General features: G+C 39.8%; 1 protein-coding gene across 3 annotated transcripts in view; it reads right to left on the bottom strand.

Annotated features, from left to right (window-relative positions):
• Positions 1-554: 554 nt before the first annotated feature.
• Positions 555-20,023, bottom strand: part of LOC103181486 (E3 ubiquitin-protein ligase RMND5A) — a 34,195-nt gene continuing 14,726 nt past the window's right edge. For 2 of the 3 annotated variants that reach the window (XM_042343503.1, XM_007898002.2), the window contains 9 exons: positions 18,565-18,710; positions 16,230-16,325; positions 14,220-14,354; positions 12,207-12,307; positions 8,642-8,808; positions 6,342-6,507; positions 5,278-5,380; positions 3,965-4,119; positions 555-1,632 (listed from right to left, as the gene is read on the bottom strand). In XM_042343503.1, coding sequence (XP_042199437.1) covers positions 1,569-1,632; positions 3,965-4,119; positions 5,278-5,380; positions 6,342-6,507; positions 8,642-8,808; positions 12,207-12,307; positions 14,220-14,354; positions 16,230-16,325; positions 18,565-18,710 — 1,133 coding nt within the window. In that variant the 3' untranslated portion in view covers positions 555-1,568. The remainder of the gene's footprint in view (positions 1,633-3,964; positions 4,120-5,277; positions 5,381-6,341; positions 6,508-8,641; positions 8,809-12,206; positions 12,308-14,219; positions 14,355-16,229; positions 16,326-18,564; positions 18,711-20,023) is intronic. The other variant, XM_007898003.2, reaches the window with a different exon arrangement.

Genomic DNA, 20,023 nt, shown 5'->3' with positions numbered 1-20,023 from the left:
TCTATATGCTCCCTCTTGGTGATGTCATCTGCAGACACAGGGTAAACTTCCACATGTATGCGGATGTCACACAAATATACGTTGCCTCCTCCAGTACCAACTCCAGGTCCGCCAATGTTCTATCAGCTTGTCTGGCAGACATCAAGGCCTGGATGAGTGCAAACTTCCTGCAGCTGAATATGGACAATACGGAAGCCATACTCCTTGGCTCCCGTCAACGTCTTCAATCCTGCGGATCTGAACTCTTCAACCTCCCTGGGCTCTCCCTCAGACTCACCGAAACAGTGCACCATCTGGGCGTCCGGTTCGACCCCCAGCTGTCCTTCCTTCCCGTCGCTTTACTCCCTCCCCTACTCTTTGGCCAGGCCTTAAGTCACCCTCCTACCCTCCCTGCGCTCCACCCCTCCTGATCCCACCTCCTGCTCGGGTACAAATCTCTGACTCTCCAGCACCTTGGGAAGTCCTCCTGATGTGAAAGGCGCAAAACAGATGTAATTGCTTGTTGTTGAAATAAATCAATCAAAAGGAAGAAAAACTACACTGGGCGCGTAAAATCAAATGTATATATTCTTAATTTAATGTAAGCCATCCACATACCAGTACAGCATTTAAGATTTTCTTCCCAATATGCACACCAACAATACTTCCTTCATAAAATATATTCAAGAAAACAAGATTTAAAAACATCAAGAAAATCCAAGTGGAATTGCATTGATACACAAACTTGGTCTGTCCTTCAATATAAGATGGTGGTGCAGAATACAGAATACACAAAATAGATTTTGTATAGAATGTGTTTAATCGTTTTTTTTCAGTTTATATTTCAATGTTGTAGTTATGTATTGGACATGGCATCATACAGCTAACTAAGTTATCTATTTGAAGCAAAAAACTCATACAAGCTTATCCTTCATGCATCTTTTTCCCCCCATGCCAATACTTTGTGCTCTATTAGCTAAGCAAAAAGCTTATTTAAATTTACAGTAAATTTAAATAATTAGCCCCTCGGGGCCCAATATATGCCCACTCAACGTTTGAGTTTTGTGTTAAATTTATCAGGAAAAAAATTACATGAAAGTATATCAAAGCTACCTCAATCAAATGAACATAAAAAGGTATGCAAACATCCACCAATAGTTATCATCTACTCATACATTCAGTTTTTCCAAGATGAAAATCACACTGATAACTTTTATTTTAAAAAAGCAAAACTCAAATATAACCCATGTAATGACAATGATAATAGGAGGAATCATTAAATGCATTTTTCATGGGTGATTACATATCCATTAAGTTAAAAAATGCACTGTGTATTGTTTCAATATAAAATAACTGCATGAAATGGTGAGTGCTGGTGTATTCACTTGATCAAATACCAAGTCCAAGACTATTCAAAAGCCCTATTATAACTAATATATATCCAGTAGTTTTCCTCCTCTGTCCGTCTCAAATATACATTGGCGTGTACACACCACTCTGAAACTTAATAAGCATTAGTCCAACAGGACAACAAAATGTTCAGCACTTCCCAAACCAGTGTTACAATATACACAATTCTCTAATGCTCCTCAGAAGAAGATCTGCTTTGCATCACCTGGCGCCTGCTCCATCGGACAATACGGGCATTTTAATCTAGGAATTGAGCACACGTCAGATTCTTATTAGAAAAAAAAACAAAGCAATCTGTCAGAAACACACAGTACAATTATAATAATAATAATCCTTGTATTTGATATAGCGTCTTATCACGTTGTTGAGACATCTCAAAGCGCTTCACAGGATATGTTGTGAAGTGAATTGACGATATTTTGTGGGTGAAACGTGGCAGCCAATTGTCCACAGCAGTGTCCCACAAACAGTGATGAATTATTATTTAATAATAATAATCCTTGCATTTTTTTATTTGTCATTAATAATAAAATAATTAAATTAATAAATTAATTAAATTAATAATTTATCATTAGTATTATTATTATTAATAATGAACACTTTACTGAATGTATTTTCATGGAATACGTTTTGGGTACATAAATTATGTTTTTACCCCAATGTTGACTATTAGGTAATGCGGCAAATTTCACAGCAACAGCACTTTATAACGATAATATTTATAACAAGAAATGAGTAACATTATACCAAATATGAACTTTAAATTGAGAAATTATGAAGGTTGTATTCTTTGATTTAGAATGTGCTAACTGTAGTTCAGTAGCTCCCTACAACTGAACAGGCCATCATCGAATGGAGGGGAAGGCACCCTTTCCAAAGAGGAACATGGCTTCTCTGCAACTGCTGCAGGTATAGACCTAGATTAGTTTGTAAAATGAAAGAGCAGCAATTGACACAATGAATGGCCTAATACATAAAAAGCAAGGTCGTGCCTGCATTAGGTCAAACTACAAAGGTAGGTGGAGAGAAAAGGGTTAGCATGTAAACTTTGAACATTCAAAGAATGAGAGGTTTCTTTCTTTGTTCAACCACCACATGCAAGTAAATTAACTTAGAGCTGTAGAGTATAAAGTTCTCATAATCAGTGTACTTCATCTGAATTTTGCAGTTGATCCCAGGGAGAACAGTGGGAATGAGTCATAAAATGTTCTCCCAAGAAATAAAAATAACAAAATGATATCCTGACCATCCTACCTTTCCTTCTCGGGACTCTTCAACAAGATTCAGGTAGAATACACGTTTAGAACTTTCCTCTCTCCTCTAAGATGAATAGAGAGGTAGACAAAAAAAAACACCTCTCATCCTTTGAACGTTCAACCTTATACACAGGAAAGCATTTCCTGTGTATAAGGTTGAACGTTCAAAGGATGAAAGCATTTCCTGTGGGTTTCTACAATGCCTATGTGAATACACCCTCCCAGTATTAGCATTTTGCCCAGTGAACCACCTGAATGATTATCTGTATTGAAAACATAAAACTTTTACTTCTGAATGAAGCGAGTACACTAGTGGAAGAAGTCCTAACTTTTTCCAATACAAAAGGAATAGAAATTTCTGTATTGTTATGGTGAATAATTCCTCATAGGAACCCTCTTAGACTGTCCTAAGAAAATAATTAGTATTAACGGAACCAAAGGAGGAATCATCGGACAGTTTCAGACGCTGTGGCAAAGGTATTTAAGGACATTTTTTGAAACAGCCTGAGTCATAGGAACATAGGAACAGGAGTAGACCATTCAGTCCATTAGCTTGTTCCGTGTTCTACAAGATCACGCCTGATCTGTACCTCAACTCCAATTACCCGCCCTTGCCCCGTATCCCGTGATACCATCACCTAACAAATATCTATCCACCGGGCTTGAAAATTTTAATGGATCCAGCATTTCAATGGATCCAGGTCTGACATACCTCGAGTGGAGTGCTATCATTCAAGTGACATTGGCAGACAATTTGCATTACTAATGTAAATTTGTATGAACAAAATCACAAGAAATCTCAGCCCTCCAGAATACCTACACTCTTCCCGTACTGCATCACGTTGCTTTTTTATTTGAAAAACAAGAGCCCAGTGTCTCAGTGTCAACCACATTCTCCAATCACACTTTCCAGAAAATGAATTATCCTCTGCATACAGTACAGAAATACGTACAAAATTCTGTCTTGGCATCGTCCTTCATAATTCTGAACCTGGGGCCACTTGTACTTCTGTCATAGATATCCTAACATTATCTGGGTTCATTTTCTCTAACTAATTTAATATTTGAAACATTTCTACAAGGTTCTCTTTTAAGACATTTATTTTCCACTGAAGAGTCCTAGCTTGTCTGGTCATTCAGAGGTAGAGGTTCACAATAAAACACCAGGCTTCACTAGCATGCATATAAATAATACTTTACAGAAGTCCTTATATGACTTGATAGATGTTTGGAATGTAATAATCAAATGCTCATAAAGAGGATCTGACCTAGTAACAAAATGTCATGGCCGGTTTGCAGAATTTTATGATGGGACTTACTTGCTTCCATTAATCATTTTGTTCAGAGCATCTCGTGAGATTATGTGCCCACAGACTAGCTTCATAGGTGGATTTGATTCTGTTGTCTGTTGCCGGAGGATTGGGCAGGCAAATATTGAGTGGTACCAACATTTTTTACCAAGGTCTACTTCAATCTAAAACAAAATCACACACAAAAAATAGGTCACATCACATCAAAAGTCAATGATGGTTAGTATGCAGGTGTAAACAGTTTGATAGTGGAGATGAACCGTGTTTTTTGAAAACAAACAGAACTTAATTTTTGTCTTAATGAACTAGGATAAACTGAATATATTTCTAGTGAATTTATACATGCATCAAGGAAATCGGGGAATGTTCCAAATTCAGATATCACATAACACTATTAAGCACTTCAAAGTACCCTATGTACAACGTACCCTAAGCGGTACATCATTACCTCAAACTCTTACTGCGTGGTCTGATTCTATCCAGCTCATCAGCCATGCTAATCATCTCTGAGAAGGATCATCAACGGTGTGCCAAAATGATGCAGAATAGAGGCAGTTTTGCACGATTGACCCCTCCTCCTCAAGAACTGGCCTGAGACAACCCAAACACATTGAGTGTAGGAATACAGTGAACAGAAGAAGGCCATTCAGCCCATTAAAATTGCTCTGCCTGATTTTTAGATTATATCTGACCTTTCAGTACCAAATCCTGCCTTTTCACCATACCCCTTGATATCCTTATTCTACTAGGACTGAGTTCACTGGCAGTGTTAGGATGTCAGGAATTAATGTGATCCAAGCCCTCTAACACATTGTGTGAGGAACAACCTTGTTGTCTCTTGCCAATTGGAGATAATCTTTTTGAATGGCATAGCTAGTAGGTCGGTCATGTATGACTATCACTGACATGAACAAGAATCACCATTGAGCTTGGTCCTGGCTGCCATTTCTGCAATTTGAATTTACATCAAATATTCAGCCGAGCTTCAATGTTTACAACAACAACATTTATAAAGCACCTTTCACATCGGAAGGACAGCCCAAGGTACTATATGGTCAAGAATTTAGACTTGATCCGTGGGTTGGGATCAGGAGGGGTGGAGGGCAGGGAGGGTGAGGGTAGGAGAGTAACTGGAGCACGGTGGAAGAGGAGGGTCTTGAGACGGGCCTTAAAGGAGGTAAAGGAGGGGGCGAGGTTAAGGGATTACGGGATGGAGTTCCAGAGGGTGGGGGCAGAAAGGCTGAAGGCTCGACCGCTATTCGTGGGGCGGGGCAGGTGTGGGCTATAAGTTTGCATATAATTTGAATACAGTATGTACTTACTGGCAACTCATCTTTCTGATTCCATACTCCAGTGCACTGTCGCTGCTCAATGACTGCCTTGATGTTAATGAGAGCTGGCAGTGCAATACATCCTGCTGAAAAACTAAATGAAATGATGAATAGATATAGCAATTTAACAAAACACTAGGATTTGCTCAGAAGTTTCCATGTTATAAACAACAATTTTCATCCAAACCGAATCAGATAGGAGGATATAATGGGAGTCTTGAAAAATAACATGAAATATAATCTGGCAAAAGATCCTATCGTGAAACCCTTCACTTGAATTGTAATCAGCTTCAATAAAGTTAACATGGAGTCCTGTAGCTCAGTGGTTAGAGCACTCGCTTTGCAAGTGAGAGACCCAAGTTCAATTCCAGGCAGCGCGAAACCTTGGGCAAGTTTCCTTACTCCACACAGAGCCTAATAATAATCCCTCCAAAACCAAAAATAATGATAAATTGGTCATTTTCAATCTATGACTGTTTGTGGGACATTGCTGTGCGCAATTGGCTGCCGCGTTCGCCCACAAATATACAGTCAATTCACTTTACAGTGTGTTCTGTGAAGCACTTTGGGACGTCCTCCCGACGTGAAAAGTGCTATATCAAATGCAAGGATTATTATTATTATTATTATAACTAGTCCATGCCAGTCTCCACCTACTGCTTACTCCCCTCCCATATCCCTCTATTTCCTTCACCCCCACATATATCTAGCTTCCTTTTAATTGCAACAACAACTTGGATTTATATAGCGCCCTCCACGCCGGATGGGGTCTCAGAGCACTTCACAGTAACAGATCCCAGGGGCGAGCCAGGGGGAGGGGGAGGAAGGTGACCAAAGGCGCGGTCAAAAAGAAAGGTCTTCAGCAGATACCTGAAAATAGGAAGAGAGGGAGCGAGGTGAAGGGAGTGAGGAAGGGAGTTCCAGAGCCTCGGGGCATAGTAGCTGAAGGCACAGCCGCCGAGGGTGGAGTGGAGGACTCGGGGGGGGGGGGGGGGAGGAGGAGGCCAGACCCAGAGGAATGAAGCAACATGCTGAATATAAACAGATATTCATACCTGACACTAAGAGGCGATTCCACTGAGAGTCCAAGAAGTGAGCAGGCATCCCTGGTGAAGATATCACAAATATCAGCCCACTGGTTAGAGTCCAGCAGGTGCACATATGGTGAGTTTGCTATTCCCTGCCTTAGGTAAACTAGGCTTCCCATCAGCACCTGGATGTCTGTTGAATCAAACAAACACAAAACATTTTTTCACTGAAACTTGAAACATTTTCCAAACCAAACCAATTTCCATGTGAACTTACAATGTATCCCTTTGCTTTATAAAAGCATACTTTTTATTGTGTCTTGCTTTCCTCTCAGCCGTAAAGCATTCTAATAATAATCTAACGGGATATTTAAACACATTTGTATGTTCAGCACTTTTCTTCAACAGTAACAGATGCAAATGTGCAGTAACAGCATCAGCATCCAAGGCTGCACTCTCCACCTCTCAAAGTCAGTCAGGAACCTCAGGGTTCTGTTCGACCCTGAGCTGTCCTTTCTTCCTCATATCCTCGCCACAACTGGCACCGCCTTCCATCACCTCCGAAACATCGCCAGACTACGGCAGACTCACCCCTCACACTGCTGAAACTCTGGTCCACGCCTTTGTCACCTCAAGGCTGGACTATGGGAACTCTCTCCTCGCCGGCCTTCCCGCCACCTCCCTCCACACTGCAGGTCATTCAGAACTCTGCAGCTCATGTACTGTCCCGCACCAGACACCGCGACCACATCACTCCCACCCTCGCTCGCCTCCACTGGGTCCCCATCCCCAGAGGATCGAATTCAAGATCCTCATCCTCACCTACAAGGCCATTCACGGCCTTGCTTCCTCCTACCTCTCTGACCTACTATCCCCTCTACCTACCTGCCCGTACCCTCCGTTCCTCTGGCTCCGGTCTGCTCCACATCCCCCGCCCCAAACGCCCTACCATCGGTGGCCGGGCCTTCAGCCTCTCAGCCCCTTGGCTCTGGAACTCCATCCCCCAGTGCCTTCGCCGCCTCCTCCCTTTCCTCCTTCAAGGCCGGTCTCAAGACCTTTCTCTTCGACCGTGCCTTCACCTCCCCTCTCGACTCTCTTCCCCCTCCTCGCTCCTTCCCTCCCCTCACCCTGACCATTTCCCCCTCCTCGCTCCCTCCCTTCCAATTTCCCCCCATGCTCAGGTCCTGACCCAACTGTACAGCACCTTGGGACGTCCTCCCGACGTGAAAAGCGCTCTATAAATGGAATCTTGTTGTTGTTGTTGTAACAGGGTTTCTAAATCCTTTACCTAAGCAACAATAATACTTGCATTTGATATAGCGCCTTACCACGTCACTTCACAGAATATAGACAATATTGTAAAGTGGATTTGACTGCATTTTGTGGGCGAAACACAGAATTGTGGAGTCCTGTAGCTCAGTGGTTAGAGCACTCGCTTTGCAAGTGAGAGACCTGAGTTTAATTCCAGGCAGAGGGCGAAACCTTGGGCAAGTTTCCTTACTCCACACAGAGCCTAATAATAATCCCTCAAAAAAAAACAATAATAAATTGGTCATTTTCAATCCATGACTGTTTGTGGGACATTGCTGTGTGCAATTGGCTGCCGCGTTCGCCCACAAATATACAGTCAATTCACTTTACAGTATATTCTGTGAAGCGCTTTGGGACGTCTGGAAGATGTGAAAAGCGCTATATTAAATGCAAGGATTATTATTATTATTATTAGAAGCCAATTGTGCACATCCTACAACAGCCTTGGATTGACTAACCAATTTTTTTGTGGTAGGGGGTGGTTAAAAAAAAGTAATGCAAAAGACTGCTTTTTCACTACGCTTTCGGTCTTCTTCCCCTTCCCCATCCCCTCAGCTTCTATCTACCCAGCCAGCAGTGTCAAGTGCTTTGAGATGTCCTCCCAATGTGAAAAGGGCTACATAAATTATACTGTCTAAAATATAAATATTTACGACCCTGTGCAATCCCATTAGAACACTCCTCGCCACAGTTTAAGTAGTCTATAATGTGAATGACATGTAGACTCCATTCATTGCATATGCATGTAGCTGGCTGCTGCATTCCAGTCAATTCCAGGACTAAAACTAGACAACTTCTAGGATCTTGCGAGCTGTAAACCTCATTATAAGGCAGGTAGGGAATTTATGGATCCAAACTTCCACATTACAAGACTCCACCGCTTCGCCCACAAAATACATTCAATTCACTTTACAGTATATTCTGTGAAGAGCTTTGAGACACCTCAATGATGTGATAAGGCGCTGTATCAAATGCAAGGATTATCAGATTATTATTTGAACCAAGGTCTCGCTTACCTTTCTGGTGATGTAAAGCAAACGGTTGGAAGTTCTTGGCATACTGTAGTGCTTCCCTCTGGTTTTCTCTACCCCCCATTAACAGGCTAATAAAATACAATCTGTGAAGCTTGAACTCAAGAGAGCTGTTCTGAGCCATCAACATTTCACGGTTTGAAACTGCCCACCTATAAGCAAATGAGTTATCACAGTTAGGTACAGCCTGTTAGTACAGAACTGTTAATTCACATTTGAAATGAAAACAGTGAAGGTTTACTGAATAAATAATGAACTGCTCTATTACAAAATCTAGACCTGTTAGTGTAGAATATTGTAGCTACAACTACATTTTGGTCAGTGTAATCAACCTTTGATGATCAGTTAACTATGCTTTGAAGGTTACAATATCTGAAGCATTGAAACGTATTTTCAATCATTTCATAGAACTTTCAAACTGAGTAAAATGGTAATTTAGCATTCAAAAATAACGCTATTTTTAGGACAGAAGTGAGACTTTTGCGAGTTTCAGCAAATTTGAAACTATAGTATAACAATAATGATAATTAAACCGAACATTCTCAGAACACCACCTCAGGAATGAAGAGGCGCCAATTCTGAAGATTTCTTTTTGTGTCAAAAGTACAAGTCTCATACATATTTATCAAAAGACATCAGTCCTTTAAAATGATTATCTAATGAAGAAGTTTACTGTCAAGCCAGCACTGGAGTGCATCATCATGACGCATAATTACTTTTTGGCACTACAATAACATTNAAAAAAACTAAAAATAACTAAACTACTTTTTAAAAATGCAATTGTATCTCAAAAAATTAAACTTGAGCTGAACAAACCATTAAAAATGACAATTTTTGTCAGTTACTGTATATGAAGACCAACAGCAGTTTAAGGCATAATCTTTGTTATAATCACACTGTAACCACACTTGGGATCTGGTTGTATGGCAGCTTGTTCAGAGAGCAGATGGTACATTCAAGCTGTAAAGTCTGTACTGTTGAGGCGGATACCAATAACTAAGGTCATCAAAATGTGACTGAACTCATTTTAGATTTGAGGAAAATATGGGGGATATAAAGATGAGAAATGTCTCTCTTTTTTAGAAGTACTATAAATTTAAGTCTAACGGTAAAACTAATGATACTGAACACTAACGATTTATGAACAAGGCCTGTTACAACAACAAATTACATTGTATAGCGCCTTTCACATCGGGAGGACGTCCGAAAATGCTAGACAGTCAGGAATTTGGACCTAAGCAGGGGGTTGGGATCAGGAGTGTTAGAGGGCAGGTAGGATAGGTGGTTCAAAGGCATGGTCGAAGAGGAGGGTCTTGAGACATCCTCCCGACGTGAAAGGCTATAAAAAATGTAATTTTTGTTGTTGTTGAAGGAGGCAAGGGAGGGAGCAAGGCGAAGGGACTGTGGGATGGAGTTCCAAAAGGTTGGGGCGTAGAGTCTGAAGGCCTGACTGCGATGGTGGGATGGGCCAGGCGGGGGATGAGAAGCAAGCCACAGCCTGCTGAGTGGAGGGAGTGGACAGATTGATATGGGCTTAGCAAATCACAGAAGGTTGGAAGGAGCAAGTCCACGGGGGGCTTTGAAGGCAAGTACGAGAATTTTGAACTTTATCCTCTGGACGATGAGAAGCCAGTGGAGCTGGGTGAGGGTGAGGGGTGATAGGGTCACGGAGCATGGTGCAGGAGAGGACACGAGCTGCAGGGTTCTGGATGATCTACAGCTGGTGGAGGGAAAAGTTGGAAAGACCGACAAGTAGGTGGTTGGTGTAGTCGAGCCTAGATGTAATAAATGCATGGATGAGGGTTTTGGTGGCCTGATAGGCAGTGGCGGAGCTGGGCGATGTGGAAGAGGTGGGGGAAGGCAGAGTAGGTCAAGGCACAGATGTGGGGTAGAAAGGACAGTTGAGGGCCAAACAAGATGCAAAGTTTCCGGACTGGTTCAGTGAGGTGGAGTGTGCATCCCTGGATGGTGATGCTGCCAGTGCCTAAGGTGTGGAGGCGCTGATGGGAGCCTCGGTCTTGTTGATGTCATCTCTCAGCCACGATTTGATGTCTGACAGACATTCTGTCAGGACAGCAATAGTCCTGGAGTTGAGGGTGGACGCAGAGAGATAGAGTCGGGTGTCGTCTGCATACATGTTGAAGTTGACCCCATGTCTGCGGATGATGTCACCAAGAGGGGGCATGTACATGTTGAAGAGGAGAGGATCAAGGGCAGAGCCCTGACGAATAAATTTATGTGCAATAGTTATACAATAAAAAAGTCTTCTCACGATGCATCATTCTGTTGATACAACATGTAATGATAATTTTAGTTTTAAAATAAATTTAATTTTTGTAGAATGTATACCATTCAGTGCTTTGAAATGCTACACTGCGTGAGTGGGGTATGTAAAAGTTGATGTTGCTTGCCGATTTCTGAAACAACTGGCTGTCTATGTTAACATTTTTTTTAAAAGCAAAGATTGAGTCCTTTGTACACCTCATGGTACAAAGACTAAATGGAGACCAATATGTGCAATACTACACTGAGCTATGTTGTAGATCATTAGTGTGCATTGTACACACTCAGTCATGTTATACTATATACGCAGAATTTTTAAAAAAGGTGATGTACAAAATATTTGTTTCTATGTCTCATTTTTGTACAGTACAACTGCAGTTTATGCACATATCTGTTTATCTACATGGGATTCAGAAGTACAAGTGGATATGGGCTGGACATGGAAAAAGCGTGAAGGAGAGAGCACGCAAAAATTGAGGAGAGAGCCAAAAAGCCTGGCAGAGAGCACAAAAGAGACAAAGCATGTGGCCGAGAGAACACACAAGAGAGAGCATGAAGAACACAGTATTTGGCTACAGTGATATCATAGAGGGACATGGAAGAGGGGTTTAGGAGGGCTGGAGGTTCATCATAAACACAGATACGGACTAGTTGGGCTAAATGGTCTGTTTCCGTAGTGTCACATTCTACTAATGTTTTAGTTAGCACAGTAGCCAAATTGGTATTTTGCGTGATTTCCAAATACCCGCATTTTTGCTTATCTGTCATCTGTCCCAATCTATTTAGATAATTAGCTCTCTGCTATATTGAAATAAAATCAAGATACTTCACTGAAAATATCATATTATTGCAAAAAAAAACAGACTCAGATTTTAAGAAATCATGTCCACTCATGTAGCTTAGGTTACAAAGGAAACAGAACCATAATGCACATTTAATAAATAATTTACCACTATGTTTAACTGATAAATATTTGTGCATCATTTCTTCTGCTGGATTAGAATATAAATGGACGTGTTACACATCTGATTTTGGAATAATTTTATTCATAGTCTGCTAAACGCTTGAAAATGTTTAAAGGTAAAGAAAGTCATTCTTATTGAACATTACTACTTTATAGATAGAATACAAATATACAGATTTTGTCAATATGAACTGCAATGTTCACTTAATTTTTACATACCAAAATCTAACATAAAAGCAATATGCCAAACGCAACGATGCGTAGGTACATTAGCAACAATTACTGTAAAAAAAAGTCACTTACTCTAGTGCAGGTCTTAGATCTCTTATTCTGAGTGCCTCCAAGATTCTATTCAGTTCTACAAATGGCTCCTTTTGGTTTCCTTCTATGCACAGACCAGCTTCCTAACAGACACATGAGCACATTACACAGCAGATGGATTTCAATACAAATTATTCTCAAGGCGACAAATGGACTACATATCTCTCAGAAGTTTTGCATTACACTGGCTCTAAATGCATTGCATTTGGAGAAATTCGCTTTGAAATAAAGTGGTCTGGTCTGATTAAGATCAGAGTAGTTAACTCAATCTCGGTAAGCACTCTTTAATGTCCAAAAGTCAAAAGGTTATTTTTAGCAGGAAAAAGTGGAGGAACACCATATCTGACACCTGTCTTCAAAGGGTTGACGTGATGTACTACAACAGCATCTACGATTACAAATATTCTACACTAATACAACCCTCCTCATCTCACAGCATGTAGCCTCATTAAAACAGCTCTTGATGAAGGACAAATAACTTTAATAAAGCACTTGTACCTTCTGCTTGAGAATGTCAGTTTAGCAAAGGGTGGACTGGGGGGAGGCAAGCAAAAGGGGACATGTGTAACTAACCAGCTTTTAACACATTCTGCAGGAATTTAACTGTTTAAGCCACTGTTGCTTAAACTCAGTCTGTAAAAGAAGCTAGTTTTTTTCTAAAATTCCATATCCCTCGATATAAAACAGCAAGTATTACAAACAGAGTCCCAATGTTTAGCCTTTTTAAAAAAAACAAGACCCTAATCCACTGCAATCGTTGCTCATCTCATTCGCAGCACATTCTACAATGAGCTTAAATAAATATTTCCCTGGTCTAGAGACAAAGTTGGGTAGGCAACATCCAACCAAAGTATTTGCCAAAGTCCTGCATTTGGATAGATATTGGTGACTCTATCTCATCTTCCCTCTCCCACCTCCCTGTGTCTTGGTCTTAAGATTTAGCATTTTATCTTCAATTCATTCAGAATTTGAAAGACGTCTTTCATAGTTCCTGATAAGATCTGTAGAAAACTGGCTTCAAAATTAAAACCAAATTTTCCAAAATTCTGCACAATCTTAAATTGTAACAATAATTTAAAGTCTAAAGGCTCCAAAGGCTCTCTTCTAGTGGCACAGCCAAGAACATGAACTCACCACATGAAAAACTATCATGGCAAACTAATACAATAGTATCCGCTAACAAAAAACATCCTTACATTCAGTTCCCACTTGAAAACTTACAAAACAATAATAAATAATCATCCTTGCATTTGATATAGCGCTTTTCAAGGCTTCCAGATGTCTCAAAGCGCTTCACAGAATATACTGCAAAGTGAATTGACTGTATATTTTGTGGGCGAAACGCGGCAGCCAATTGCACACAGCAGTGTCCCACAAACAGTCGTGGATTGAGTGACCAAATTATTATTGGGGGGTTTTCTTGTGGGATTATTATCAGGGTGTGGAGTAAGGAAGCTTGCCCAAGGTTTCGCCCTGCCTGGAATCAAACCCAGGTCTCTCGCTTGCGAGACGAGGTGCTCTAACCACTGAGCTACAGGACTCCTAAAATGTGTAAAGCATTAACATAGAAATTTATAACATGGAAGAAACCTATCGGGTCCATATTCATACAGGGACTTTAAAAACATCTATTTTATACATTAAAACCATAATTAATAACAATTTGCATTTATATACCCTCATGCAGGATAGCATCCCAGAGCGCTTGTTGTCGATATATACTGTGTTATGCTTTATTTAGCCCTGAAGTAATAAATATGCTGTTCCTTTGTTATAAATATAGTTATGAACTAACATCAGTAGAACTCGGGTAATTGTATGGCATCTGTCCGGTCCAGCCTCCATGCAATTATATGGAGTGCAAAGTATAAATACAGTGTGTGTATATATATATATTCATCCATTCTCCAGTGAGTTATTTGTTGGACTAGTCAATTGAGGAAAGATGTTTAAGTTGGGAAGGGACTTCAGTAGTAGTAGCATCCCTTACAGTACCTGGCACAGCTCCTCTGCCACATCCAGCATTCCTTGTCGGAAGAAGTGTTCCACCATCACCTCACTAAGGAGTCGCTGGCTATCAGTTTGCCAACATCCATCTATCGCAACTCCATTAATGTCAGCATCAAAACTCTGGAAAAATACAAGAGGGGAAATATAACCATTAAAGTAAAAACAAAATTCCCCATTTCTCCAGGTGGCAAAATGGTTGAAATGGAGTGTAATTAAAATCAAAGAAAGTAAAATATAAGGCGATGATTATTTAAGATCCTGAGCACCCCACCACCACCCCCATTCATACGTGTAAAGTGCTTTGAGACATCCTCCTGACGTAAAAATAATTACATAAATGCAAATTATATTCAATTCTCTCAATCCTATAACACATTTTAATTAAAATCACTGAATAAATTGTTAGAAAGCAACAATTTTTATACAAAGGAGTACATAGGTTTACACGCAACAGGTTAATAAATCCAGCTGTGTTATTTATCTACAAGAAACAGAGGAGTCAAACACTTTCCAAGAGAGGAAAAAGGCAAAAATATAGTTTAGGAGTCGACCCTGCCTACCTCAGTGCAAAAGGGAACCAAAGTATGGCTTTGGAAGAGGTTTAAGAAAGGATGCCTCTAACTGGTGACATGTTTAAGAGGTGTGCAATTTGACTTCTAACCTGTTGTATTTAAAATGAGGATTACAACGTTTTTTTTTAAACCAAACTTCCAATCTGTTGTAGTTTGGAACCAATTTGTCTAATCCATAACTCCAGTGCATTCCAGGTACAGTGACTTTACAATGAACCAACTCCATGCAATGCAGAGCTTTACACAGCAATATTTTCCACTCAATATTGGCCAACCAATCACAATTTTCAAAGTTGTAAACGTATGATGAAGTTTCAGATATCCACACGTTTCTAAGACTTGTCAATTTTAAATCTCACTAAATGTTCCATTCTCTTCTGTATAAACCCAAGTCTCTCCTTCCTATTCAATTATTATTTCTTATGAAATAGTTATTAAATTAAATCTTTCTACGGGATATTTCAGGAATCCATTTCTCTTTGACTGCTGTGCCTGAATGTTAGGATACTCTCCATACATTTTCCAGATGATATGAACTGGCAAAAGGGAAAATATAAATCGAAACAAACACAAACCACTTTATTCAGCCTTGCTTCTGCAGCAAGAGTAATTGGCAAACTCAGACTTTCAAGATATTTAATAAATTGCTATACAGAGGTAGTATTATCAAAATGGACATTATAATAATCATCATCTCAATACTTTTGATATAGCTGCTCTTTAGTATTTTGTATATTTATCAAGCTGGTCAATTCTTAAATTTAATGAATTGTAATTAATTTATCCCCCAATGTCCTGGCCAACAATACCCCTCAATAAAGTTGGTCATTTACTTCATAGCTGTTTGTGCACATTGCTGCCCGTAAATTAACTACCACCTTCACCTACAAATACAGATACTATATTTCACAGGAAATCTTGTGAATTGCTTTGAGATAGCTTTGCATCATATCAAATGCAAGTAATATTAATTATTATCATTATGCTCTTTATGGTTAAATAAACTGGTTGCGTCAGTAGACAAAATAAAAATACAATGACCGAGAATCTGCCTTCAAACAAGTTGGGAGTTAGCCTCTGACTTGCTTAACACATTGCAACATGATAAAAAGGGTGAGAGAAATAAAATAGGCATACATACCAACTTCACGCATACCAAATTCACCCTTATCCTTCCTTGAACAAAAGTCAGCTTGGTTTTAAGGTGTAATTCCTGGCTTGGTAGCAGAGGATTCTCAAGTGTTACAAGCTTATAAAACTTGTAATGAAATTATATAAGCTGGCAGAGTCAGACTGTGGCAGTGCAATGTTTGACTCAAACTATATTGGAATCACTGAGCAAGGTACAGTAGTAAAATAAAGTAGAATGAACAATGATGTACCAAAGAAAAAGATTTTGGGTGGGAGAGATTAACCAATTTACCTGATTAGTAGCAAAATTCTGTCCCATTCGCGGATAAAAGGAGCAGTATTTGGCATCTACTGTAAGTATAAAGAAAGGGGAAACGTGCCGAAAGACCTGGAATTAGACAAAGGAGAAGACAGCAACAGAACAGCATATTTAGAGATTGTACAAAAAGGGAAATGCTATATATGAACATTAATAATAGTTTGTTTTTTAAAACATGTTTGAGTCAATATTCTGTGGAAAGTTACATTGCAGTCAGTCCACTGTTCAGAATGCACTCGAGGTGCCAGAGGATGGAGAGAAACAGATACAACAATTGAATCAGATAGCCTTCGTAACAGGTGCATTAGAATTAAAATGTTCAGTATACTGTTTGAGATTCATTATTTTCCTTTTGCCTGTGTAAAGTATAGGAAAGCAAGAAGCAGCAACAGCATTGGTGCATCAACAAGCTTCCTAGTAAGTGTCCATATTAGACCCAAACGGTGCAATTGTTATACCATACAGAGCAAGAATTGTAACTACACAAGAAAATTCTTAGTAAACTGTACCTTCCTCTGCAACTCAAGTTTACAAAACTGAGGCTACAGATCAAGTACTCTTATCCCATTTAAAACATAATGTCAGTCCTATATGAACTCTGCAGTTAATTTTATCTATGTTTTTCTCATTAATTAGTGAAGCGTTTTTCACTAAAAATTGGTATAATTTACATTATTAATGAAGGAGGTTTACAACCCATATTAAGTACCATTTATTTAGCTTCGAGAATGTTAACGCATTTAATGGACAATCACCCCACTTACATACAAGGATTGTAAATCTTATTTAAAGGCCAATTCAATCTCAATAAACTGGCTTTGACATTAAAATGCCTAGCATTTTGAAATGTTCTAATATGGCATCTTGTGACCAAAAAATACTACCCAACAAAAACATACATTTACAAATACAGAAAACATTGAGGCGTCTCCTAATCTGTAGCTTGTCCTGAAGAACTCATCTTTATTTTGTTCTGGGGGGAATACAATAGGCTTCCGGATGTCAAAATAGAGCAGAAATAATTTGGGTGGCAGTGTTGATCTGAGCTCTAGCTGTGGGGAATGGCTGTGGGAATAAAGATGACCTGCTAACTCCATATCAACCTGTCCACTCCCTCCGCTCAGCAGGCTCTGCTGCAACGTTATTCATCTTCCTATCCCTACTCTCCCTGCCCTCCACCCCACCTGATCCCAAACACCAGGTCGGGACAAAATCCCTAACTGTCCAGCACCTTGGGACGTCCTCCTGAAGTGAAAAACAGGATACAATTATAATTTGTTGTTGTTGTTGTAGCAGTCCCACAGTCAGGGCCAGGTTAATTAGATGAATGAATCTAGCTAATTTGTCCATGTTCTGTTTTAGCAAAGAAGATGGCAAATCCTGTTAAGGTTCTGCAAGGATTTTAACCACACAGCTGCTAGCACCAATAATCAACAGTGCATACCTGGCATTACTGACTGGGGGAAAAAACAAGTTAACTATCTGTAGCAAAATAGTATTTTTAGGTTTCAAGCAGACATTTCTTTAAAAAGAGGAAGCAGTAGAGCATTTTTTTATATACATTTTTCTACATGGTGAGTGCTATTGACATCAGTGAAACTGTTTGTGCAAAGAGTTAACAAATGTCTGTAACAGGTTAACAAGAAGGATGATAAAGGGCAGGACACATGGGCCTCGTTTAAGAAACAGCTTGATGCTGAAGCTGAGAGGTTAAGTGTTCAGGAAGGATGAGATCAAATGACCTGAAGGGCCTACTTCATTCGAATCCCTCTTGCAATCTTGTGAACAATATTGAAGTGCAAGAAAGATAAAATCAGAAAGTTGAAGCTTTCTGGTTTAGTGACAGAATCCTTATGGTTGTTATTGCAGCTATTTGTGAAATTTCAGGGGAATTTAAAATCATAACAAAACAAATGTTAGAATCATTCTTTACAAATTTGGTTTTAAAAGCTTGGTCGATACTTTAAAGAATCATTCTATCTTCATTAATCTGTTCAGCACATAACACAAGGTAGGTAGATATTTAGTGAATTTTGAAACATTTGAAAGTGTAAGACTAAGTAAAAAGAAATCACTGCAATCTAGAGCTACTTTTTGAATCAGTTAGCTTTAAAAACTCACCTAATGAAAATATTTGACGGCCCTGCCTTATTGTTTATATCTTATACACGTCTTATCAACTTTTGATGTCTATATCTTACAAATCTTAATACATTAAAGAAACCACTGTACTCTAACGTTACCTAAACCTCTCTTTTAATCAGAATAAAGTTGCCCGTAGCAATTGAAGAAACTGGCATGGACTTACCCGGTCAATGGCTTTTCCTACTCGTGACACACTGCAGTGAATGTCCTTGTGGTCAGAAGCCAGTTTCTGAACAGTGTCTTTTATTCTTTTGCAACACTGAGATAGAACAAGCGACAACGTCCCTGAGAGCTCGACATCTTGTCCTGCTTTTATAAATAAAAGTTTTTTTTAATTTTAGAATCATAATGTACCACAAAATCTTAGTAAATTACATAGATCTTACATTGTATCCACTGGATTCTGACAGAGAAGATATGTTTGGCAATCTCTTTAAGGCACGTTTCGCAATGTACTAACGAGATTCCTCTCAAATCTTAACCTGTGGTTAGTGATTCATTTTTTTGACATTCTATTCTTATTCATCAATTCCTTCAGACTGTACACAACCTTTGCTTCTCTCAACCTGGATTTCCTCAATGCTCTTGGATGAGCACTGTAATGAACATTGCATTCTTAATTGCTTCTAGAAACCACGAGTCCAACCAAAAATAATGGCTCTGAATTTTGATGGCCCCAGTAAAACTAATCAAACATTTCTCCTTCAGGGTTCAGAGTTCCTAGGTATGCAGCAAAACGGTTTTCATTGGCCCGTTTGTGAATTCCAGGAGTAAACAGTGAGGTGATTTGAGGTAAAAAAGAGAAGCAGCTGTAAGGAGGGAGGGCTCCGGTCTATTTGTTACACATGTGGACCTGAATAAACAGTTGGTGTTCAGTAAACCTACTTTGCGACATTCAAATGGACCTCTAGAATACCAAATTTGTTGGCCTATGTATAGATTCAACCACACTGAAGGCAGATGACCAGCAAATAGCTGATGAAGAAACTCAAAGACTTGGGACAACAGCTGGAAGGTGTTACCTGGAGTCTGTTCAGTGCTTGCGAATAGATGCTCATGTCTCTGTAATCACCTTGATTTCTATACAGAGAAATACCAGCTCAAACCCCGCACCTCCAATTGGTTGAAGCGTCCCTCGATAATTAAGGAAGCAAGACTGAGCTGTGTGAAAGAAAATAGTGGCAATGCTCTCAAGCATTTCATGCTGAGTTGTGCTACCCACCAGGAAGCTCACAGGTTTTCTGGTAACTACTATCCTTCTAGTTTGGGAAACCTGTTTGTTGAATATCAAATGACCAACTTGTGACTATCCTGGAGGGTAGGGTTGAGGGGGAGGAAGCAGGGGACGTCAGTAGTCTTTCTGGGGCTGCACTGGCTTGAAGTTGACTTGCTTGGCAATGGAATGGGGAATTAAGGTAAACCTCTGAGGCGGTCTGGTAGTAAAGTTCCTGAATTAAGCGGATCCGCATTGCTGATGACGTACCGGCCAGCCTGACTCGTTGCCTGAATTTGGGGGGGCAAACCGGGGAAGGTATTCTTCCCGCTTAGTTCGGATTAACCATGCAAACCAAGACATAGCTGGTATGCTGGTCACAGCTGGACAAGCAGCAGGAAGCTTGCCA

The sequence above is a fragment of the Callorhinchus milii genome, unplaced genomic scaffold (genome assembly GCF_018977255.1).
Source record: "Callorhinchus milii isolate IMCB2004 unplaced genomic scaffold, IMCB_Cmil_1.0 Scaffold1, whole genome shotgun sequence".
Classification (NCBI taxonomy): Eukaryota; Metazoa; Chordata; class Chondrichthyes; order Chimaeriformes; family Callorhinchidae; genus Callorhinchus; species Callorhinchus milii.
The sequence above is the reverse complement of the archived record's forward strand: the minus strand, read 5'-3'. Positions and strand labels throughout refer to the sequence as shown.